Source organism: Protomyctophum parallelum, assembly GCF_964188405.1.
Source record: "Protomyctophum parallelum genome assembly, chromosome: 7".
Classification (NCBI taxonomy): Eukaryota; Metazoa; Chordata; class Actinopteri; order Myctophiformes; family Myctophidae; genus Protomyctophum; species Protomyctophum parallelum.
Window position 1 is genome coordinate 39,506,927 of NC_139705.1, and position 26,557 is coordinate 39,533,483.

Sequence of the window (26,557 nt, forward strand, 5' to 3'; positions counted from 1 at the left end):
TGATGCATTTTACAACACCATAATTTATTCACAATAACATTACCGGGAGTAGACGAGAATGGCATCACAGTGCAACAGCTATGCATTGTGTTCTGTTAGGTTTGCAGACATTCGATAAACTGATCATATCAGAAGATGTACAGACAGGGACAGGACTTTGATGTGATGGGAGAAGTCAAGGCACAATTGATTGACAGCAGGAACACCAAGCATCACATGGCCTGACAGTCACTGCATTCGCCACAAAAGCGTTTATACTTTAAATTACTGCAATATATACCTTTATTGAAAGGATAAGCCCATTGAGATGTCTCATCTCATTTTAGATGGGATCCTCAAAATGGAGAGGATGTTACTGCCAGGTATCTAAACTTCAGTGTTAGGTAGCTCTTAGGTAGCTCTCTGCTAACATTCAATTTATTTGAACGCCGGTGGCGCATACCAAGAATTGCAGATTTGCAAGCTCACAACACATTGCAGTCCAATGTTGTGACCTTGTTAGATCAGCAATTTTAGGTGCATGACATGATGGTATAACTAAGTATAAATCCAACCCTAACACTTGGTAACTCAGTAAATTGAACACAGATTATTTTGGACTGTTGGTGATCAGACAAAGTGAGTGACACATGGTGTCGTGCTTTTTCAAAATGTCTAAAATGGTTGCTTCATTTCCTCCCTACATGCTGTGTTCTTACCCTTGCTGGAGCTGCATAAGCTGATGAATTCAATTAAGCACCATCTTAATTGAAGTGTTTTGCTTGCGACCTTTTCCTGAAGGTCTTTGACAATGCTCTCCAGCTCAACGTTGAGCACTATTCTCATGTTGCCTTTGTTCGTTGCTTCAAGTTGACTTTGAATTATTGAGCTCTGTGGCAAGGCTCATCTGAAGTGGCATTCTCTGAGTGTAACTTTTGTTGTGATTGTGAATAAATGAAGAGGTTTAATCTGAAATATTATAGTGACAAGCAGGGGCGGCCTTAGGAATCTGGAGGCCCGTTTCAAGACCAAAAATGAGGCCCCCATATACCTATGACATAATTATTTTGTTGATACAGCCGTATGTTGATACGAATAGTTTGACTGTTCAATATCACACGCAGCCGTTACTCTCGACAATTAGCAACAACAACACCTTTCCTCATCCTGTCGTCCCTTCACAATTAAAGTGTCTCGCCTTTGCCTGCCAATGCTGTACATTTTACCATGTTATTTACATAAAATAGGTGTAACTTTACTAACTTAACATTGTGGGAGAGAGCAAGGCAGTGAGTGAGCGAGAGAGAGAGAGAGGGCCAAGAGTGGCGGGGGTTGACTGAGGGGACTTCAGTGCACTGTACACTCTTGCTTCGTGTCCCATGTTGGCTTGGTGTGGAATGTGCTAATTTGTCCCCTATATTCAAAGTCTGATTTCCATTGATTGTTGGCTGTGTTTAGCATGTATATGGCTGTGGAGTTTTGGTACAAAATCAAAACAACTTGTCTAATATTTTGGCATGTTTAAACCACTGTTTTCCATTAAAACGTCTTTGTCCTAAAACTGTCCAGTTGGGATTGTGTCGAAGTCCAGGTATACTTTTAGAGCTTCAATGCCGTGAGCCATGTAATGTTGAACAATCCTTTTAGTTGTCTTTTTTGCATTGTTAATATTGTATTTGTGTTGTCTCAGCCTTGTAGCTATTGTTTTACTCGTTTCTCCGACATATTGTAAGCCACATTTTTCACATGTGATTAAATAAACACAGTTGCTGGTGATGGCTGTTATCTGTTGTTTAATCTCCAACGTGCGTTTGTAGTTCTATTTTTAACTATTTGTTTGGGTTTGAAGTATTCTGGTCTCTGGTGTGCTGGTGTGTTGATTCCTTTTAGCTTGCTGTGTACCAGATACAATCGTAAATGGTGCATTTATATAGCGCCTTTATCCAAAGCGCTTTACATAGATTGTGCATTACATTCACCCATTCACACACACATTCATACACCGATTGCGGCGGAAGCCATGCAAGGTACTACCAACCAGCACATCGGGAGCAATTTGGGGTTCAGTGTCTTGCCCAAGGACACTTCGACATGTAGACAGGAGGAGCCGGGATTCGAACCGCCGACCCATGGATCATTGGACCTGCTCTACCTCCTGAGCCACAGTCGCCCTTAAGAGTTTTGTTTTTTCTGTAGGCCGAGTTTCGCGATTATAATTTTTTTGGCAGAAGGAGAAGGAAAAAAAACTAACAATAACAACAAAGGACGAGTTCCACCGTGTTCAGTTTGGAACATACAGACACAGGTTTGTGTTTGTGTTGGCCGGAACAATTGTCATTGTTTGATGCCTAGCTGAATGGTTAGAGAGCCTGTCTGGAGAGAAGGATTCTCCTGAGGTTTGAATCTCGGTAAGAGATGCTGAGAGGTGGCTCACCATCAGGTGGGATGAGATGTTGATCCATCATTTCTTGATCTTTCTGCTGTTCCTTCGTCTGGAATGTGGTCTCTGTTGTTATTGCTGTTGTCGTCTGTTGTCGTTGGTTGCCATGGCTGCCAGTTCCCACCTAATGTCGTGTGGGAGTTCTGATTGGTCCAGAGCGTACTGAATAACTGCCAGCTTACATAACGTCTTAAGACAAGGACTCAAGTCTAAGATGAACAGCTCATCAGAGATAGTGTGATGTCCTTTCCTTCCTCCAAAGAGGATGATACAATCTCCCACAATGCAACAGCACATACCATGCATTGGACATGGTCCTTTCCCCTTTGGCTCAACCTTCTTCCAGGAGAAGGTCTCTGGACTGAATTTCCACACATCATTGAAGTTCTGGTTACCGTTACAGCCACCAAATATGTACAGCTCTCCATTGTAGGTAAATGCTGAATGACATTCAACTGGTAGAAGTTGTGCAGAAGGTGTGTTCAGCCAAACGTTTGTCTCTGTGTCAAACACTCTGATGGTGTTGTAGACCTCCTGGGACCTACTGCCCCCGAATACAAACATCTTGGTACCAATGATGGTGGCAGAGTGAGCTGATGAATCAGGAGGTGGAGTTCCTCTGGTGTTAATTAAAGTCCAGACCATTGTGCTGGTGTCCAACTTGTACATGTCATTAGTGTATTCAGTCAGCTTGGTGTCTCCTCCATGGATAAACATGACCTTCTCCAACACACAGGCTGAGTGGTAGAACCTCTCCTCAGGAACAGTCCCAGAAACCCTGGGTTTGAACCATCTGCGGGAGTCAACATCAAATGCATAAAGCACATTGCAGTAAGGCCTCCCTCCCCAGATGTAGACTGTATCTTCAACCAACACAGCTGTGTGGCCCCAGTGCTTGGATGGAACCTCAAGGTGACCGTCTCCTCTTCCTGGTTCCACTGGAGGTAACTTCTTCCAGCATAAAGACACTGTGTTGAAGACATGGACATCCATCTGTTCCATGTCGTTGAAGGTCATTCCATCACAGTAGCCTCCAAAGGAATACAGTTTGTTCCTCATTGCTACAGCAGCATGATAGGCTTTCTTTGGTCCTCCTGCTTTGGAAACGGTCCAAGACAACATATGTCTGTCTATCTGTCTGTCGACGTCTACAGTCATTTTCCACACGGTGCATCATCTTATATCTTCTGGTGTGACATCACACGAGACACAAACTGTTGCCATGCACGCCTTAATGACACCAATTAGTGCAGCTGTTCTTCATCTGCACCCTTTGAACTCTATTGCTATATGTATTACTTAATTGCGGCTACCTTGGGGTCTATGGAACTATGGATCTATGGATCTATGGGTCTTCCACACGTATAGCATAGTATAGTATATATGTATAGTTTATAATATAGTTTCATTATATAGATATTCCACTGTTACGTTCTTAGCTTACGCATGTTTCATGATAAATGCTTTTTATGTGATGCATTCCCATGCTTTTTTGTTCTTGCTTAATGTAAGTCACTCTGGATTAAGAGTGTCTAATAAATGCCTAAATTGTAAATTGCTACAGCGTTCCCTAACACTGAGCTGTGTTGTATTTTGAGGCTGTGTGTGTGCGTGCGTGCGCACGTGCGCGGAATGTGCTCAAGCTGACTGGCTGAGCACGGAATGTGATGTATGGTGATAACAGTGCCGCTCACGTCACGCGGGTGTGATAATTCTCTCCATATCGCTGTGTGAGAGACAGTCCACTGAGCAACTCAAAGTGAGGCTGAATGACAAGCATTTTGCATTCTGGCTCTTTGAGGGGAGCTAGCGCCCCCTATGGCCAGCTTGGTGTGTTTGTGTGTTCTCAGGGGCGGCCTTAGGAATCTGGAGGCCCGTTTCAAGACCAAATATGAGGCCCCCATATACCTATGACATCATTATGTTGTTGAGGCCCCCCTGAGGGTGGAGGCCCCCCCTGAGGGTGGAAACCCCCCCTGAGGGTGGAGGCCCGTTTCAATTGAAACTGGTGAAACATACTTAAGGCCTGCTATGGTGACAAGGGCTTGCCAGTTATATAATGTCTGTTTTGTCATAATGATAGTGTCATGGGACAAGTTAGCTCTGTTTGGAACCTAACCCTCTACTATTACTCTGAGATAATTAGGCTATCCCGGCAGAGGAAAAGTTCATCCAAGTGCATTGAAGATCATCAATTCAGGGGCACTACTAGTACTGGCACCTGCTGTGTGGGGTTCTTCCAGTTTGAATGGGAAAACATGGCACAGGCTGAGTGGCTGACTAAATAAGCATTCTTTTTCAACCCCGTCGTAAAAATAACTTTCTGGAAAATCCTCAAATATCTGTAGGTGTCTGGGACTGCCTATACATAGGATGTTTTGCGAAAAAGGTGATCTTCAATGCACTTGGACGGACTCTCCCTCTGTCGGGAATCAGGATACCCCGATGCGGACGCTGGGGCTATAGGGATGAGTTGTGTAGTGCCTAAAATCTTGCATTAATTTGAACATACATGTAGGCTAATGGTCAAGTCAGGATAATAGTTTATTTTCTTTTTATCTCAAAGAGTAGGAAGATTAATTTTCTTGTAGCCGAAATAGTGAATTATTTTTGCTTAATGGATTGATTGGTTGACGTCATCTGTATTGACAAATTGCATAACGGACATATCTGCATCTGTCATAAGTAAATGGGCTCTGAGGAATGGGCTGAAAGGCATTCCTCAAATAAAGATACAAAACAACCCTGAATGGGATCAGCTGTTTACGTTTCATGTCTGTCGGCTGTCAGTAGCCTGAAACATGATTTAAATGCCGTTTGAATAAAGGAATACGGTGAGAAAAACATTAACCTCTAAGAATAGCTTCCAGGGGAAGAGCCTGTTGTGTGTCCTTGACAGATGGCTCTGGTTTGAAATTACATTGTGCAGCCTGGGCAGCAAGGCCACAGGCCTGAATGCACTGCTGGTGGAGAGGAAGTCAGTGAAACAGGAGACGGACTGGTCAGCTCATTTCTGACCTAAAGGTCAGCACGTTCAATACTTGCTGCTTTTTATAGGCTTAGATATCCTTGAATCAGTATCCAGTATTGTGTTCTCCTTCTCTGTGCAGTTTATATAAGGAGCCAAGGAGGTATTAGTGATGTTGTTGTTTTTTATTTGAAATTAGAGCAGAGAGCGGGGTCATCTTACCCTCAAGTCAGATCTATTTTGGCGGTGAATATATCCCACGAAAATGAAGAGAAATACTGGAGCAGATTTAGACCTCAATTTACTGTGCTTCACTCTGACTGTAAAGCCTAAATATTTGAGCCCTAGCATCCTTATTCCGGGGAGAACATTTGCAATGATAGCTCACAACAACGAGCTCACAATGTGCAACGCATTTTCAGTCTGGAGATCTGCTTTTTTTGCGAAGATATTTGTTGGAGAGTGAATTACGGGAGGGTGCCTAGTGTAGAGCCTAGATTGACTCCGGTCAATAGGGTTTAAGTGGCTATGTGCACGGCAACGCACAATTCCCATTCTATGCTGGGAGCAAGGGGGTGGCGTGTCTGGTTGCTGTGTTTTGACATGATGCTTTAAATATGTCTGAAGAGTGGAGTAAACATTGGCGAACTTGGACCGAGTGTCAACCAATAGGAAATAACTAAGAAGCCGGTGAGTGACCCCTCTTGGCAGGAATTTGTCTTGTAATGTTTTGTTGTTTTAGGACACACCTTTTCCGCTTTCTTTTTTTTTTTTAAGATTTTTATTTTTGCGGCTTACGCCTTTTTATTGATTTTTTTTGAAGGGACAGACAGTAGGCTGACAGGAAACGGGAGAGAGATGGGGGGATACATGCAGTAAAGGCCGTGTCGGGCTCGGGAGTCGAACCTGCGCCGTTACGCCACGGCCTGGGCCAACCTTTTCCGCTTTTACCACACATAATGAGCACATCATTTTTCATCTCTGAATTGTTACCATCACCCACCTCCAGTCAGAGGCGTGATTTCGGAAAGAAATTATTAGGGTGTGGCAAAAAATAAGTTACCATAGCTCCATTTCTAAAAGAGCAAAAATTGTGGATCCACTATTTTCACTATTTGTGTGGGGGCAATTTTTGGTGGGGAAATGTTCGCCTAAAATGACATTCCCAAAATAAGGATGCCACGTTGAAAGTGGTTAATAAATAAATTAATGGTTGCATCCAATAAAAGGCTATACTAACTTATAACACGTGTCACATGTACAGTAGATGGACGGGCATCAACTGCAATTAAATCAGATTCATCTGCTAAAACAATTCAGAGTTGGGGACAATATGCATAAAGTAACTGAATTTTAGGTTAAATGTTAAGCTTAAAGGTTAAAAAGGGGGTGGCAATTAGCGTTGTCCCGACTCGATCACGTCATTTTCAAATTATCGGAATTGGATCCGATCAGGAGCAAAAAATTCACACCTGTGTGAACTGAGTGGTGCAACTCCGTGTGGGGGTCCCCAGGGGGTCTCCGGAACTTACAGACCCACAGGAATGCGCCCAGGGTGCCGGCCCAGTTCCGGCGAGCTGCCCCACGTCCGAAACGGTCAAGAAATGACAGAGTTACTGTGGTGGGGGAATTAGCAGACAACTCTCTCTCTCTCTCTCTCTCTCTCTCTCTCTCTCTCTCATGCACGCTCCACATTGTAATTAGCAGGCAACAGTGCAACACTCTCTCTCTCTGCGCCACTTTTGCCCCTATTGGTACCCTAAACATAGGGATGGACATAGAGACGGACATTGCTGTTCCTTGGAGTCGTTGCACCACTCAAAAACGTGATCGGAACATCCCAATCGGGATCGGGACATCCCAATATTATATCCATATCATGATATTAGACTGGATATTGTCTGTAATTTGGGATAATGTACTATTGTGATATGGCATAAATATAAATTTCGCATCTGAAAAAATCTGTATTCACGGAAGATACAGATAAAACGTGATCGGGACATCCCTAGTGGCAATTGCCATCCCCTAAATGACACCCATGCCTCCAACCCACACAGAGGTAGAACATCAGTAGGCGGAGATGTATCAAAGTCGGGTTATGCCAGACTATACAGCCAAGAGCCAACCACTCCAACTTCAGTCCAACAAAATGTAACCACAACCACAACCTGCAAGACAACAGGGGGCATTGGCGCAGCGGCATCCGACTCCTCAGTGTGCGTTTTAGTTTGTTTTAGTTAGAATTTTAGTTCTTGCGATTAAATATAAATTAAGCTTAAAGGGGCCTGAAACCCTAGGACGATTTTGTTTGTATGTTTGTCATATCCTTCTATCCTACTTTAAAATCCTACTACAAATCCTATTACTATATTTATTCTGTTCTTTATCCATTTTGACCAATCGATGTATTGACTACCGGTATTCGCATATGCAGGAAGTGAGTACTCAGAATTCTCCCTTTGCCCCATATTTAAGCAGTTTATTAACATTTGTATTTTTTACAAATCTTTTATTATAAGAGTGAGAGTACTTGGTGGATTGTCTTTTTCTACTTAGTGGATTGTCTATAATCAGCAAGGAGCAGCAAAGCAGACTTACTACAAATTTCAGCTGTTTATTATCTTACTAGCCCTTACCCGTTGTGAAATACTTGCTTCCTTGTGGCCGCGGGGGGGGGGGGGGGGGGGGGGGGGGATTTGTTAAATTGGAAAAAGGGCTTCGTTAAGACCTCCATATTATTATGGTTAATGCCTGTGTGAAAAGTGGGAGCGATTGGTGCTTGCAGTGAGGAGCTACGGCAGTCACAGTGACACACATTCAGACAGACAGATAGACAGACATTCAGACAGACATTGGCTTAATTATAGTATGATGATATGATATGATGTAGTCACAGTTATGGCTGGGTAGCATGGCTATGCTGAGGGTTTTATTGGTTTGTGACTTTGTGGTTGGTTGTTGTCAGGGTGACGGTGGTAGGAGTGTGTGTGACTCTGCTGTGGGCTCTGCTGTGCCAGGGTTAATTGATCAGCAGGTAATTCCAACTGTCTAATTTTGTGCTCTCCTCTTTATCTTTGTGTGCTGGACCTGTCCTTGGGGCTATATACACACTCTACACCCAAGAGAGAGCTGACTCAGTGCTGCAAAGTGTGTGTGCATGTGCGTGTGATTGTGCGCACGCGCGCGTGTGTGTCCATGCGTGCGTGCGGGCATGTTATTAATTATACTTGTGAGGGCCAAATGCCCAAATAAGAATGAAAATAGACAATTGTGTTGTGGATGTTTTGAGACAGTTGTCCCTGGCTATAGACAAAATAGGCATTAATAGGCATCACTGATAATTACAGTTTTGTCACAATATCGATATCATGATGATTGTATATTTGTTCCAAAACTAGAGGTTCAGGCTTCACAACTAGAGTTTGGTGGCCCTCACACCTGCGATGTGCGTGCCGACACGGGTATGTGGAATAAGATATAAGAGATATATGTACTGTACTGCATGTATGTATATATCGTTGCTATCGGGTAGAAACTACCTAACTCCATTTTTGAGGTTTTTGATTTTCTTTTCTTACAGTAAATCACTGCTAATGAACACACCGTGTTGAACCAATGAAACCAATGAAAAGTAGTAAAAAAAACAACAACCTTTTAACTCCATTGGACCCTCAAATTGTCTGATAAAGCACCTCTCCCCCTCTCATGCAATACATTCACAATATAAATAAACAACACCAACTTTGAGGAGGCAGTATTGCTTTGTTTTAAAACTATATGGTTTCCTGAAAAATTTACAGTTAGGTGGTTTCTTCCCAACAGCAGATATATATCTTTTTTATTCAAAGTATAATTATAATCTAATTACTGTCAGTTTTTCAGTTTTGTAATCTATTTACTGTAATCTCATTACATATAATTATTTACAACCTTAACACAGCCCAGCCCAGTGACTTTGCTGGACACGTTTATATAATCACTATAGGACGAACTGAAGCGCGCGTGTGTGTGTGTGTGTGCGTGCGTGCGTGCGTGCGTGCGTGTCTCAGCAGACCTGACAGACTGTGGCTCATTAAACTCACTCAGACACAGGAGGTTAAGACAACAGCCACAGTGTGGGCACTGCATTCTGCCATTTGAAACAGACGACAGATTAGAGACACAGCATAACGCACTTTAACGCAGTTACAACAACTGCACAAAATGAATCACTGAATCAAATAAACTGCTTAGATATACAGTGCGGTTCTCAAACCTTTTCATGTCAAGGACCCCCAAATTGATATATATTTGGCCGCAGACCCCCCATCTGAAAATATTTTGTGCCAGGTGACCGCAAGAAGATTTGTGTTATGCTAAATGATAAAAAAACACTTTTATCATTTTTCAATACATGTTTCAATAAATTCAAAAAGTACAATCCTGCAGTGTGGCACGATCTATTTGTATAACATTTTGTATAAAATAGGTTCAAATGATTGTGATGGCTGTGACGCTGTATTAAGACATTTAGCTGACCCTCTGGAAGGCTCCTCAAGACACATTTTGAGAACCACTAACATATAATACCACAGTAGGCATATGTGAAAAATCATCTCCATAACAAAGTAGAAAAATACCACAGGCCTACTATTCCTCGACTCATTGGGTTTAGCATTTCAAGCAGTTATTCCCAGAAGATGGAGATGTTTAGATGAATCACCCGGAGACCAACAGCTTATAGAAATACCATTCAGATAAGAAGCACTCTGCAATGAGCTGCCAACGATAATACATCACAAGTTGATGCTTATCAATGTGTTCACATGCATTTCTCGTGCATGTGTGCATGCGTGCGTGCGGGCGGGCGTGCAGGCGTGTGTGCTTGTATTACTTTTTTTTTGCGAGGGGTAGATCATTTCCCTGGTTCTCACGCGAGAAATGGATTATTTTAAAGTTAAAACTGATTTGGGGAGTTGGTCTGCTCTGACGAAGGCTCCTGCCGAAATGCATCAGCGTGCTCAAATATACATGAGAAATTGCATCTGAGCCAGCATCTTATATTTTGGAGTGCCGCTTTTTCCATTTAGTTAGGCGCACCTGCTTTTCTTTCTTTATACATACCGGTAGTTGCGTGCCAGTATCATTCACTGAAAATAGCCGATCTACAAGCTCACTATGTGGCGCAACGCATTGTTAGCTTGTAGCTTTGTGCATGGTTTACTATTATGTTAAAAATGGCATGCATAAAATTACCTAAAATGTTGATGTCCGCACACAAGTATAGAAAAAAACATACACACATGTGTGTGTGTGTGTGTGTGTGTGTGTGTGTGTGTGTGTGTGTGTGTGTGTGTGTGTGTGTGTGTGTGTGTGTGTGTGTGCGTGCGTGCGTGCATGCGCGTGACGCACACATGCGTGTCTGTGTGTGTGACTGGCTTAGGGAAACAGGTCGACAGTGTTGCTGCAGAAGGCTTCACAGTGGGGTAGAGAGAGACAGAGAGAGACTGGGGGCATCACAGATGATGTGATAAGCATCCTACAGGTTGGACCATGCAGCATCCCTGGCATAAACGGCTCCACTCATGTGATCCGGGTTATTCAGAACTCCAGGGCCTAGGACGCAGTGACATTAATGGCCCAGAACCCACACTATTATAGAAAATAGCTGGATATTTTCTTCTCTGATCTTGGTTCTCTGTTTTGAAACACCATCTCAGCATTTTCTATTACCACCCCTTACACCACTTAAACACACACCTCTCACAATGCAACACTGAAAATGCACCGCTCACACGCACCTCTCACAACACTTAAACACATACCATACACACAAGCACATGCCTCTTATGTATTAATACTATTCACATAACATATACACTAATACACACATACTGTACGTACATGTACATATTGCATATGTAAAAAATACAGAGATATGACATTTAGAATTAGGACCCATGCACACAGCACCTTCAAATTTCAATCACAACCTCAAGGTACTCTTCTATGCTTAATTATTTATTGGTCTTTTCTTTGCTACAATGTTGAGCAACCAAAACCAAAGAATGTTACTCAATTTACAACAATGTTGGCATTTAGCAGACGCTCTTATCCAGAGCGACTTGCAAGAAATCAGAATAAGCAAAGTAAGCATAAACTCCAGTCAATAAACAACAAAGTAAATACTGTATAGTCACATAAATAGAGTGCAGAGAGTGTAGTGCCTCAAATAAACTAGAATACCAAACAACCACCTGAACCTACAGCAGCTGTCAACAAGCTATCTAATTCATAGTTCTTTTACACTTGTGGTTGATAAAAACAAATCTACACAATGTACTTGTGTATGAAATAGTCAAAGAAAAACCTAGAATGTTGACTCGCAAGTCTGACTCACGGTGCCTTTTGCTGAAGGTTGCGAGGTCACAGTAGTGAGTCTATAGAGTCGACCCCAGGCAGCGTGGAGGCTCAGTCTCCATCTGACCTTTAACCCTCCCCCACCTCGCCCAGTTCCCTCTCGCCTCTCGCAATGTGACAGTGTGTCTCTGTGGTCTTGTCATTTTGACTCTCTTCCATATACACAGTCTGCCCCTCTGCTTCACTGGCTGTCCATCGTTGACCCCCCCCCCCCCCACACACACACACACACACACACACACACACACACTCGATGTCAGCTCAGACAGTCAGCTGGTCTCTCAAGTGAAACGGATTATAGCTGCACCTTGTCCTTCTCTCTGTGTTCAAACCAGCCTCATTACATTAGAGCCCTCCCTGAGCCAACAAGAGAACTGCACAAATTTCATCATCAATCAATCAATATTTCTTTCATTAATTCGATTTTTTAAAAGTATTTCATAGCTTGACTATTTTCACTATAGTTTGGGTCGTGGGGTGACACCAACATTTGGGAACCACCGATGTTTGTGTTCATGTTGAGTGTTTGTTGATTTGATTCAGTTGCACAAATGTGAAGATCATGGACCAGTGATATCCAGACACCCCTGTCTCTGGACATCGGACATCACATCAACACAGAGGCCCTGAACCGAACCAACAAATGAATAAATATGTTTCATATCCTCAGCACCGTAGCAGTGAACTGCTCCCCTCCAGTGCTCTAGTGAATTAATGCACTGGAGCACACAGACGGATACTAGGCTATAAACTTTATTAAACTAGGCTAGCATTTCAACGCAGGGTGCAGCTTCATCAGAGCTAAACCCGAAACCCGTCCCCGACAATTGCTTCAATGCACAACTCATGTTGTGCTGAAACTGCATCCTACGATAGTAAATGAATCAAGAATGCACATATATTATGTGAGATGAAAAGAATTTCCATGACAGTTTTTCCCCCCTTTAACATTATTCACTTTTAACCGTGAGCACGCCGATGTACAGTTACAGTAGGATCAAACCGATGCTGACAGTAGAGTCATAGACTCGAGGTAAATGTGCGAGCAATGCAGGCCGCAGCCAATTATTCACTGGCAAGAAAAGATTCATAGATCCATATTTCTGTGAGTGCGATATTCAGGACAGCACTGCAGGTACACTATATAATATACAGTATATGAATGACGTGGGTTGCTCCAGGGTTCCTCAGTTGCTACAGTACAAATGCTCAGTGACACGCTGAGACAGCATCCACGTACGCGTCCATGAATTAGAAGTACCAGAAGGACTTTGGAGTGCTGGCTATTATTTTCTTATTGTGAATCTTCGTGAGATGTTCACCCGGCAAACTGCATCAGTATGCTCGTTTTCCACAAATGCTCAGTTTACCTGTATTATTACTAAATTATCCGTACTATCTGGAGGGCAGATCAGATTTTCCCATGTGAATGTGTACTGTACTGTGCGTATGTACTGTACCACCATGTTGTGTGTTTACATTATAAATATGTCAGACACCAAATAGATATTGGACTCGAAAGCAGGCAGGACTCAGGAGACAGACGGAAAGTTCAACAATGTATTGGCATAATAACACTGCAGGGGTTGGGGGGATGGAAGGTAACCGTGGGCAATGGGACCGGGCAGAATCATTGTTGAGGGGGCAATCGTGGGCATTGGATACGATATTGGGCTTAGCCGTGGGTCCAGTCCAGGATGCGCACAGCATGGGTCGTCCGTTCGATCAGGCTTAAAGGGACACTTCACCCTTTTTGCATGTTAATGACGTTTAGAAGATTTAGAACACTTTCCTGGGGGTCTTTATGTGTGTAATATGTTGTTTTAGACATTTTAGATTTTAGCAGTGAGCCCAGTGTCTCTGATGTCATGGACACTGAGCTCACTTCCTTCCATCCTGGACTACAATTCTCATAATGCTTTGGTGCACTGCTCCTCCTTGTGGATAGGGGGATGGCTATCTTACTGAGTCAAGACTCAACATGTAGTACCATGTAATCATTTTGTACAGTACAAAGGGGTTAGGCGGAGGTAATTGCACAGGCAGGGGTCAGAATGAAAATACAAACAGGCAGAATTTAATAGAATAAATCTTAGGTACTTTTTGCCTGCTAAACTAACGGCAAACTAGTCTGATGAGCAGCAGGTATAGAAAATATTAAATAATGACATGATGATACAGGCAATAAATGCTTGGACCAATCAGTCAAAACAGGCACAGGTGTGGAACTGGGCACACCTGTGTACATCAGCTCCCGTGGCTGTGGTTGTGAGCCTTTTATCAGTGTTGGCCCATTGTCTGTATAGCTGTAGTTGGACATGGTTGTTTAACAAATCACTTACTGTGTGTGTTTGCATAACACACAGACCGTTTTCAGGTTATTCCTGAATATCAGGTTCTCATGTATTGAGAGGAAGTACCCTTGCATGTGTGTGGAATACTTCACGCTGGAATAATTACAATATTTCATATTCAGGTGTGAAACAATGCGCTGCACACACGGTGAGCTTCATACTGTGTGAAGTCATGAAGATGTCACCTTCTGAAGTTCTGCAAATGACACTAGTGCTTTTCAGTCTGGCACCATCCTCTGTCTCACCTTCCTCTACCCCCCTCTGTGGCCCTTCCTTTCTCTTCCTCAGTTCGTTTGTCATGTCTAAGGCGGCAGTGAAAAAGCTGCACTGGCGTTCCAAGGTGCACGAGTGCTTCGTGCCCCTGGTCGGGTCCCCTGGCGACCTGGGTGTGTCCATCGGCGGCGGAGCGGACTATGGGGAGTTTCCATTCGTCACTTCGGCTCCCGGGGGAGGGCTCACAGTGGGCAATGTTATCCTGGAGATTGGGGGGACACCTGTGCTGGGAATGACCCTGGGAGACGTCAGAGGTGTCCTCAACTCCTGTCCCCATCCTATTCGCATGAAGACAGTGTCACCAGGTAGGGCTCAGCCTTTCAATATGCTTGCAACCTTTCTGGTCAATGTGGCAGAGCACAATGGTTCTGTGTTAATTCATTATTAATATTAATAACCTCATAGCACATCTTGGAAACAAGGTTATTATCATTTTTAAATTTTCATTCGTTTTTATTTTATTTTGTTTCGACATTTTTATTTCGATTAATTTCAATACGTTGTAAGATGATTATTTCGTTTTTATCAATACAGTTTCAGTTAGTTATCTTTTTCCTTTAGCAATTTATTTTCTTTTCCCCCCTTTTTTCATTATCTCATTAGTTTTAGTTAACTACGTATAATAACCTTGCTTGAAAAGAACACTCCAGCTGCCACTTCAACACTAAAGACAGTTTTAGATGTTCAGGGTTATTTTACATTCTGTTACACTCCATTACGCTACAACATCATGAAGAATCTCTCACATCTGTATCCAGTCAACCGTAATCTTTGTTACTTAACCACCACTCTGACTCTGTGACAGGCACAATCTGTAGCCTGTAACATTCTGTCACCGATTTGCTGTCGTTCATTTGCAGTGGTGGACAATAGTAACTACTGTAACTACATTTAATTGAGTACTACTGTACTTAAGTGCATTTTAGGATTTTATTTGCAAGCGCATGACTTTCACTCCGCTACATTTTCAATGGAAATATTGTACTTTTGACTCCATTACAGTTCTACGAAGGGACTCTTTGGCGGCCCCAAACTTATAATCATAAATTATGAATTAACCACTTAAGCCCTAATTCAAAAAGTGAAAATAGCCGATCTACAATCTCACAATGCACCGTACCACATTACCACTATTTTCACTTTTGAACATTTGAACATTTCTGTTTAGTTTGTTTGTTAGTTTTTTTAATTTCAATACAGTAATTATAAAAAAGGAAATCAACTTCATAATTTGTGCTTTTGAATACTTTTAGGTATTTAGTAGAGTAGCCTTTATTCACCACCACTGTCATTAATTAGTCTGGATGTGTCAAGGCGTTCGGTCAATATGTGGAGGCCGGAGGTCAAAAATCTTGATGACACACATGACAAGCGTGTTGAGGCTGATGCGGCTATACAGTTGTCCGTCAGCCTCGAGGGGCCTTGGTATTTATAAGGGGGGGTTGGGGGGGGGGGTCTGAACAGAGCAATATGTCACCAGCTGTGTCACCTGACCACGCCTCGCGATGGCCTTGCCGGCCAGGATTGATGGCTAAATCGGCCAAAGTAGTATAAATGAGAAGCGTTATTCCTGGTCCCTCGGCCACCAATGGATACATTATCATTGTGAAGTGTGGCTGGTCCTCCCTGGATAGTGTGACTGCATGTAGCACGGTGGACAGTGATGGATGAGGACTACCCCAACCCCCCCTGCCCTCCTCCCCAAGCCTCAGAGCCAAGGTTTTGTTCAAAAACTGCAGACAAATCTGATTTGTTTCTCAAATCTGATCATTTAGGACTGGTTGTACAAACTGTTGTCCAAACTGATTTGATTTGTGTATTCAAATTTAGAAATCAGATTTGAATCACATTTCAAACCAATCTGACATGTGGTTTTATGCTCTACAGACTTAATGTAACTAATCTGATTCCAATCTGGATAGGCCAAAACTCTGATTTGGACAGCTCAAGGATGCATGTCCCTGTTGTTAACCCATTTTGGGCGGGAACCCGTTTTGGTGTTAGCATTACGTTGTGCTTCAGCAGATCTACAAGCTCATAGCGCGCCACCGAGTGGCGCGCTACGAGCTTGTAGGTCTGCTATTTTTGAAAAATCAAAGAGCGACTGACATAGAAGACATTTTTAGAATCGACAATATATTTTATCGAATGATTTAAAGCTCCTCAAAACAGTTGGAAGTATTAAACACTGCAGACTCATGCAGACTCACTTTCACAGAACCTGGCAAAATGATAAATGATCAAGATGAAATGAGGCAGGCCTAATATGAATTCATAACTTGCTCCTGCTGAGTCCCCCAAAGTGTTGGCTATTGCAACATTGCTTTCCTCCATTCTCCTCTCTGTCAAGCAGCTTATAGGGACTGTGCACTGGGGTAGTTGCCAAGTTCCTCCAAACTGATCAATTGAGACAGTGGTGTCAAATCACATGGACATTCTCTACAGAGTATATCCACCACATATGAATACATTTATGTTATGTCATCTTGTCTATCAGGAAGATTCTTAATCTTTTGCCAGAACTGAGTGTGTTCCATAGACTGTAAGTGTGCTTGATCTCACAACTTATGTGCACAATTGTGTTTCTGGTATAGCAGATTGAATTTATGCACAATGATATTTTCACAGGCTGTACACAAGGCATGCATACTCACTCTGCTGTCAGGGGTTTGGATGCTTGAAGTTTCACTCACATGTTTTCTTGGGTATCTGAGATACATAACCTTGAGGCCTGTCATGAAAGTCGTGCTTCACTTTAATGGCAGCCCATACTGTAGATGACAACCTTCTGACCATGTACAAAGATGTCTGACCATCCATGCGTGTTTCATCCCGTTATGACAGCTCGCCATAAAACAGCCATGTGAGCTCTCAGACTGTCACGTGTTCATACTGTATCCAGTAAACATCACAAAGCCGATTTTCTGATTCTATTAACGAAGTACGTTTCTGGGAAGCCTTTTCCACAGCATAATTAATAAAAGCCAATGAATTTCTCCCAAAACGCTGTAGGCTTTGCATTGTACTTCAAGGCCAATCGCATTGACCACATGTGGCCAGTCATACAGCACTGTGTGTGTGTGTGTGTGTGTGTGTGTGTGTGTGTGTGTGTGTGTGTGCAGTGGACTGCCTCAGCTAATAAAGTTTTATTACGTGCGTTTTAATCGGCCAACAAATTCAATCTGCTACTGGGCAGAGCCACTGTAACAGACGGTGGCCCCGGGGTTGGGTGGGTGGGCGCCGCTGGAGGACTGCTCGTCTGTCAGACTGACAAGCTTGTGATGCACTCAGGGCCATTCATAACAGCAAGTGACCTGTCATCAAAGGCCATAAAGCTCTTGAGATGAAATTAATAGATCAGGCTGAGCGATAGAAGGCCTGCTGATCAGCTCTGATCCCGTTACGGACCGCTGGAAGCCTCACTGTTTCATGTGATACACTACCACTGTTTCATGTGATACACTACCACTGTGTTATTAGGATACGCATACGAGACAGTGATACACTACCACTGCGGTTTATTAGGATACGCATACGAGACAGGAAGATTCACTGTTAAATGTTCAGGATGCATGTGTTGTGTTGTGAGGTGTTTAGAAGAAAGATGTGTGCATGTTATACGCACGCACACACTGTGTGTGTGTGTGTGTGTGTGTGTGTGTGTGTGTGTGTGTGTGTGTGTGTGTGTGTGTGTGTGTGTGTGCGTGTGTGTGTGCGCTCATGAAAGGGTCATTTGCAGATGACAGCGATAAATCCAACCCGGTGACAACAAACCTTGGTACCGTATGTTAGCTTAAGCTGTCAATCTGTTTCGCGGGCCATAAACACACTTAGACTAACCAATATGACACTGCTGTTGCTTGCCGATGTCTGTATTTTTAATTTCTTCCTCTGTATCTCCCTCAGGTTCCACATTGTGCAAAGACCTCAGGTTGTATTTGAGCAAGTGCTTCACGCCGGGGTCCATGGACAGCCAGCTTCAACAGGTCATCCGAGAGAACCTCTACCTCCGTGCAGTACCCTGTAAGTTTTCTGTTCTATCCCACATGCTTTCAAAGTGGGGGCCACCAGGGGGGCCAATTTAGACATTTGTGGGGGGGAGTTCAACCAACTCTGTATTTGTTATGTGATATTCAGACTTTCTGTTGCTTTATAGTAAGTATGCTGGTGGTATTATTGCTTATCTACCAATTAGGTTCAGAATAATAACAGAGCTTGTAAAAGGCATTACAAGTACAATTGCATAGAGACTAAATAATGAAAAAATGATGATAAAATAAAATCTTTTCAAACGGTCATTAAATTAATGACCCTTTGAAAGGTGTAAAAATGTACATGGGCAATAATGTGCAAATACACTGAAATTGGTGTTTTGCAAGTACGAACTTGACTTGACTTTTCCATAGCAACTGTCCGTACTGTCACACCACTGGCTTTATTATCTCTGGCACTTTCCTGTTCCTTTCCTCGTCACTGTCTGTTGCTTTGTCTGTTCCTGTCTTCACTACTGTCAGGATGGAAGGTAATCCTGATTGTGATTTTTAGTTCACAGAGTCCTATCTGTCTCTATCTGTATATAAGATCAGATGTAAACCTTTATTGATGTGGTGAAATGAAGGTGTTGCAGCAGCAACAGCAGCAAGTGTGAAACCCAGGATAGATCCAGGTACTGTAACAGCAGAGAGATAAGAAGATCTTTTAATTTAGAAACATAATACAATTAAATATTCTCAAGGGCCATCCCCACCAAGAATATTTACTATAAACATATGGTGTGAGCATCCATACTGATGAGCGATAGCAACCTGTAAACATGTTGAACATGAGTGCTGTGTTAAACATGACATTGTGTAAATTCGGGTGCATCTTTGCGTTTCTATTGTTCATCAAATCGCTCTGAACGTGACGCCTGTCTTCATTATAGTTGTGGTGTGACTGCCATCCACTTGAGTTTGTATGATTTCTAAAAAAGTACTGTAATATTTATAGTCCTTGGTGTGTCCGGCCCTTTAGAGTCTCCTACTAGACATCTGCACTTGGTCTGCACTGTACTACAGTATGTACATTTATATTTAGATTGTACTCAATCTCCTACAGTGGTTATCTTGATAATACTGTGGCTGTGCAGTCTATCAACATTGAATATAATGTGATAAATGCATATAAGTGAGTCCTCAACAAGCATCTGTAGTGCCTCAGTATAGAGTACACCCCATGGTCTCTTCATAAGCACACACATTGTATCCTGCATACTGTAGCAGGACATACTGTACTGTGGTGGACCGCTTGAGTTTGATGTCTCTGAATAAAATCAAGTCCAGTTGCTGCCAACGGTAGTTGGTCGTAGTACATCTGTTGCTACGCTAATATGTTAATCCTCTGAAATGACGTCACGGTCAAAAGGGCTTGAGGAGGGTGAACTGCAGTGACCACTACTGCCCGAGGGTTAGGAGAGAATATGCTGTGATGATGGAGACTCTCTCATCCTCTCATGTTATTGTGGGTATTTGTTTTCTTGTACTATAGAAGGGAGGAGACAGGCCACCTTATCGTTGCGAATTAGCCTGGCTGTGGCACTGTGGCAGAGGGGAGTTGCTGCTAATCTCTCCTTGAGTCTAGGAAGTAGGTCATGTGAGACAGGCTGACACCACGCCACACGCCACAGCACACGGCTTGACAGAACAAGGCACAGGTCACTACTCCCAAGATGGTGCAACAAACTGCCTCCAAACTGCCTCCAAACATGGGACATGAATATTTATATTGTGTAAAAGTGCCTACGACGTTACTCAAATCAATCACCCCTATGTGCAGCGTGGAGCCGCGAGCGGTTCTGCTATCTAAGCATTTTTTAATCAAATGTGGACCGATGGAGTGAGGTCGGTTGATGAAAGTTTGATTTTCGGGCTTTGAATTCAGGATTCAGACCTACTACACACTGTGTATTTTTCCTTGTGCTCTTATGGACTGATAGCCTGTTTTATACTGAACACAGGCAGCCCGTTGGTGGCGCTGTGGAGCTGGCTGGACTTGTGAAACAACTTCCTGCCTCTCTCCCAGTGCATTCCTTTTAGTTGTGAGTGTCAACAAGGCAAGCTCCGCCCCCTCCCCTCCACGGCTGCATAATCCCCTGATCTGCCGGCGACCGTGAGGCGACACAGTAAGATGCTGTGGTTCCCATGCCCACACACTCACGCGCATGCACACACACACACACACACACACACACACACACACACACACAGAACATGTCAGGCTGAGGCTAAGCGTGCATGTACAGTATGACATGTGCTGTGGCTTGGAAACCATCTGATCCCTTTGCAGACCACCTGCAGGGAGGAATAAAAAGTGTCCGGGACACTTCCGTCTTCAGTCTCTTCATGTTTAGACAGACCTACCTTTCTTTGTTCTGTCTTTTCGTCCTGGATGCAGCAGCTGTGATGGATGGTACAGGAAGTTGACGCTGAATAGTTTTCATCAGTGGCTCGTTGAGGCCCCCTACAGGAACTTACAGCCTGTATGTAAACTATTAATGGAGACTTTACTTTTCTACTGATAAATAATGCTAGTGGTACAGTAGGTAGGATCACTGTGAGTCATCATGACCCTTTATGTTTTAGAACTGTGCTCATTGAATGGCATTGCTATTTTGTTTAGCTTTTAACCCATTCTGAACGGGCACCCATTTTGGTGTCAGCATCATGTTATGCTTTAGCTATTGAAAAATAGCAGATCTACAAGCTCATATCGCGCCACCGAGTGGCGCGATACGAGCTTGTAGGTCTGCTATTTTTGAAAAATCGAAGAACGACTGACATTTTTTTTAAATCTGATCTCAGGTCAGAATGGGTTAATCAGACCAGTGTGTGTCCAGTGGAAACCTCGTATGAATCTGATCTCAGGTCAGAATGGGTTAATCACGCTAATATGACCTATAATAGCAATAGGAGGATGGTGTCTATGTTTGATCTGCATTTCTTTTCATTATGAGCAAATTAAACTAAATATATCCCTGGATCTGCTGCTCTGACGTTCGGAGGGCATTGTGATGCAGCATGCTTCTCCAAGAGGATGCGTGCTGCGTTGTTGGAGTTGGCACTGATGAAAGGAGCATAATTACAGAGAGCCCGTCAGCAGAACAGGACATTAACATGGAAATGAATGACAGGATTAGGTAAATGCAGGACATGTATCAATAAGGTTAGAGGGGGGGAATTAGATTTTGAGTAAATGTCTGTGAGTGCCAAAGTGGAGGAGATTGCAGTCTATGTGTGTGCACTGTGCACACACTTAGACCAGCTAGGATCCTTCATGTGTGTGGTGATAACCTTGGGGAGCAGGTTAATTTGTGGAGTATTATGCTGACTGTAGTATTGCAGCATATCTGTGTGACCAGCATTATGTTTAGCTGATTTAACAGTAACACCCTCATTTAAAGGGACACTTCACATGTTTTCAACCCGTACTGTAGGTATCGTCGTCCTTGTCACTATAATGGTCAATATACCTGTAGTACTGTACCCTTTCTGTCTGATCGTTCGAATACTGGAAAGCTCGCTTCAAAACACAGTCACCCACGGCCATAGATCCGGCAGAACTGCTCAGGCTGGTATTCCTAAACGTAAACTTATCCTCAATAAAACTATGCCTAACCTTAAACTTATTTCTAATCTTATTCTCTGTAAAACAAATAGAATACAAGAACCGCCCCACCGAGCGGTCGGCGAAAATAAACGAGGGCGAGCATTTAAAGGCGAGCATTCCGGATACCGATGGTTTTGTGTCTCAGCGTAGGTTGTGCATATCAGAGCTAGATGCTGATTTAGCTGTTCACATTTATGCTCCCCAGAGGATGCACCCCAGGGATTCTGGTGACCCTGTGGCCTTTTCCCTAGCCCGGTCAATTTTAATTTTGCACACAACTGGGTTCATTAACATGAGACTAGGCAAGTTTATTCATGCTCACTGGAACTCTAAGCATTTGAATTAGAGCCATGCATTGGGATTGGGATCCCGCGGGTACTGGCCCTGACCCGTGGCTTTTAATTTGATGCGGGCGGGAATGGCAGGTCCCGCAGCGTCCTGTGATAAATCAGATGCAGTGCACCTGAACCACGCAACAGTTCGGGGGGAGCACAGTTGGAGCATGGAGTCAACAAACAAAGTTGAAAAGAAACTCAAAGCAGGAGATTACAAATCAAAAGCAAAGCAAGGGAAGTCTGATATGAACACATTTATCTTGTGGCTAAAGGCAGAGGAGAACATTATTTAGAAACATTGTTGTTACAAACAGCTATACTAGTATACAGTATGCATCTACTTACTAATAACCTACTGTTGAGCAGTAAGAGGCCAACGTGATGTGTCGCTGTCCATGGTGCTGAAATGGTCATCTCTCTATGAACGGCTGAGAGCCTTTCTCTATATGTGTGTGTGTGTGTGTGTGTGTGTGTGTGTGTGTGTGTGTGTGTGTGTGTGTGTGTGTGTGTGTGTGTGTCTCTCTCTCTCTCTCTCTCTCTCTCTCTCTCTCTCTCTCTCTCACACACACACATTCTGTGATTCTGTTTGGGTCCCCAATGGACATTTGATATTGCGGGGCTCAGCAGGACTAGACGGTACTTGAATTTAGCTGCAGGCTAGGAGCAGGCGTTCAGCAATTAACTGCGGGCAGTTAGAAATGAATCCACTGTGGGAATGGTTAGACTTCCAATGGGAGGGGCTGGACTAAGAACACAGTCCTGTGCGGGGCTCTAATTGTAATCACGCTATGACCATTTATGTACAGTAGCGCCACCCTCAGGCCAATATTTCATGAACTAACAGGCAGTGACTCTTGGCATTTCTTCTAGTCTAATGTCTACTTTTTTTCTGTGTTAAAAAAACCCTTTGGGTCTAAAGATACAATGACGGTCATTTCAAAGCACTTCTGTAAGGAGCAGTATGCCTCAAGGGGTCGCTATAGTTGAGTTTTTAGACTCTTTTGTCTTGCTGTGTCTCCAACCTGAGTGTGCAAACATTCCAGTAAGATGAAGGCTGTGTAGTTTCCATTAGCTTGAACTCCCTGCTGATGAGGTACATTTTCGAGTCCTCCACAATCCTCCTCTTGACCGCAATTACCACCCTATAGTTAGCATTAATGAGGACTGGCATATGGAGATAACGTTGACAAAAGTTAAGTGTTCCTTTAATGATGCCTTTTTGCTTCCTGTGTGCAAACTGCTAACGACCATGTTCTCCACGTTGTCCTGTATTTTGTTTGCATGACTTATACAACATGTACAGTATATGAATATCAACATTTTCACATATATCACCATTTCTTGTAATGGCTTAGTGCAGTGGCTCAGTCTGTTTTGAGTTCTGGAATACTAGTATTTTGACCACTAGCACAATACCTTCATGTACGGAATATAATGCATAGTATACAGGGCACAGTGGCGCAGTCGGTAGAAGGTCCTGGGCTCGATTACTGCCGGGGTGGGGAAATGGCCTTTCTGTATTTTGTTCATGATTTTTACATTTTCAGTTCAATTTATAAGAAATGCTGTTAAATAGGAGCTGCCTACAGTCATTTATACTTTGTTGAATGCCGGAGTCTCGCACCAAAATCTCCGATCTGCAAGCTTGCGTGTCACAGACATGTAGATGTGCTATTTCTGGTGTGTGACACCACACACAACTAAATATATACAGTATCAATCCCAGTCATTATATCATTTCAAGCTTTTTCCCCATGCTATGCCAGTTATTTAAAAACTCCTCTGAAATTGACTTGGTTGAGAAACAACAGTGTAGTGTCTGGGTGCTTCAGACAGATGGGTCATAGAACCAACGGTTGGAGTTCTGTAATTGTCTCCGGAATCAGTCAGAGAGCGGATATAAGACACAAATGGTTTATTCTAATATGCCAGCCCTGGCAGACGGACAGCTTCTCAACGTTTCCAGTGGGAGGATTCATGGGGCAGCTATCTGCGTGCCCCCGGTCTTGATGGACAGCTTACTCTGGGGTGTTGATACACTCCGGTGTAATTACCCATCACCCCCCCCCCCCCTGTGGGATCAGAGCGTGGCGCCTACAGGCAAACGACAGGGAGGAAGATGTCAATAATACTGCTACTCTTCTTCCCACTGACATGTCATATATATCTGGGAGGGAGGGTACATAGATAATGAATCCCTGCCTCGCTCCATATCAGCAGCACGGATACTGTGTGCCCTCAGGGGAGGAGAAGAGTTATAGACACGTCAAAGACCATCAGGAGATTTGCTATCAGATGTTTAATTAAAGACTCTTCTGTTTCCGATTAGGATTTGTAAATAGACTTCGAAGGGGGTCAGGCTGACTTAAGGCAGTCTCGTGCTTGACATTTATGGTGTGTGTGTGTGTGTGTGTGTGTGTGTGTGTGTGTGTGTGTGTGTGTGTGTGTGTGTGTGTGTGTGTGTGTGTGTGTGTGTGTGTGTGTGTGCAACTGTGCATGCATTTTTATCAATGTGTCCACTTTGTGAATAAACATTGTGTAGTAGACTGCAATATGTGTATGTTGCAGTATGTGCGTGCGCGCGTGTGCGTGTCTGTGCCAGCATGTGTGTATCATTGTAGCTGAGGGAAGCAGTGCATTAATCACTGGTTTTATGTGGTATCTGGGTGGGTGTGACTCGAGTCCTGCTGTGATGTGTGTTTCAACAGCAGAAGGACAGGCACGTGTCCTCGGTTTGGGCCCTTGGGCTAATTTTATACCCAGTGAAGGATTTTGCTCATCTCAAGGTCAAAATGACAGAGGTCTCATTGGAGGGCAATGGGCGAGTTACACGTCACCCGATAGACTGGCTTGATGAGTGTTGATCTGTGAATGTGCAATAGCCATTTGGAGACAGAGGGATATATTTTGTGTATTGTATCCCTGTACATGGATTTCATTGGCGGTTTTGTCCTTACACATTGTGGACGAAAAGCCTTTCCAGGCATGGTTTTGACTAGGCTGTGGACACCCATTTGAAAAGAGTTTGTACCAGGGACCTCTATACAGGATTTGTGCTACATTATTAGATAATGATATACTGTAGTACACATATACTTCTACCCTGTATACTAGGTGGGGAAAGTGAAAGTGAATCTTCTGAAGATTCATCCTTAAACATTCTTTATTTGGGTTAATGACATAAACCCTGTTTACTTCATTGACTGCCCCAGGGAACGTGTTCCCTCTACTCCAAATATCTTTGCCGAAAATAGCTGATTTACAAGCTTGTAGGTGAAATTATAGTTGTACTGCTCCTTGTTTTGTTTTGTTTTTTTGGACCACTCAATGAACCCTGCATCCCTATTCGGGGTATAATGTGAACAATCTGTGAAAATATCTATTTTCTGCAAAGTGACTTGGTGTAGAGGGAAAAAAGAGGGCGGGGACCACATATAGACCCTGGCCTATGGGTGAACCCCTTCAACAAAGTGTATAGGATTTAAGTGGTTAATTATATGCACCTCATACATAGACCACTGGCCCTCAGAGCCCATCATTGGTGGATAAGAATATAGTATAACATATGCTGTTTCTGAATATCTCATGAATGTTTAATATGGTTAATATATTATTGATGAGGCTGTTGACAGGCTCGTCATTGCCATTGGGTGGCAGGTAGGGGTGTCGTTATTCCATTGGGTGGCAGGTCGGGGGGTGTCGTTATCCGGGCGGCCCATTTCACATAAACAACGAAATGTTTCACAGGATTTAGTGGAGCCTTGAATTCTCCCTCATCCCATCTGTGAATGCGTTTATTATAAACACAATCTTCACCATCAGCACAGCACCACAAAGGACCTTTCACAGTGGCGGGTGTTTCTCTAAGGGGTACCATAGCTGTAATTGCACTCTGTTTCCTTGAACGTGTTTTCTTTCAGTGGTGTGAGTAGTTGTTGGCTCATGCCCAGCTTGCCCCGCAAGAGTTATTTTTGGCTGTCCGTGATATATGATGTGACCTTCTCTCCTCAGGTACGACCAGACAGCTCAGAGAAGGGGAGATCTCAGGGGTGGACTACAACTTTGTCTCAGTAGAAGAGTTCTTCTCTTTGGAGGAGTCGGGAGCTTTGCTGGAGAGCGGCAAGTTCAAAGGTGAAGGAGCCGTTGGCATCATTGTACTTAC

General features: G+C 43.3%; 2 protein-coding genes across 2 annotated transcripts in view; one reads left to right on the top strand and one right to left on the bottom strand.

The window, feature by feature from the left end:
* Positions 1 to 26,557, top strand: part of magixb (MAGI family member, X-linked b) — a gene marked incomplete at both ends in the record, with an annotated part of 80,564 nt that overhangs the window by 4,915 nt on the left and 49,092 nt on the right. Inside the window, 3 exons of the mRNA XM_083769824.1 lie at positions 14,432 to 14,721; positions 18,323 to 18,439; positions 26,407 to 26,526. Of these exons, the coding sequence (XP_083625950.1) occupies positions 14,432 to 14,721; positions 18,323 to 18,439; positions 26,407 to 26,526 (527 nt within the window). The remainder of the gene's footprint in view (positions 1 to 14,431; positions 14,722 to 18,322; positions 18,440 to 26,406; positions 26,527 to 26,557) is intronic.
* Positions 2,492 to 3,478, bottom strand: LOC310861280 (kelch domain-containing protein 3-like; the record flags this gene model as incomplete). The annotated part of the gene is made up of 1 exon (XM_083768679.1): positions 2,492 to 3,478. The coding sequence occupies one exon, from the start codon at positions 3,476 to 3,478 to the stop codon at positions 2,492 to 2,494; it is 987 nt and encodes a 328-aa protein (XP_083624805.1).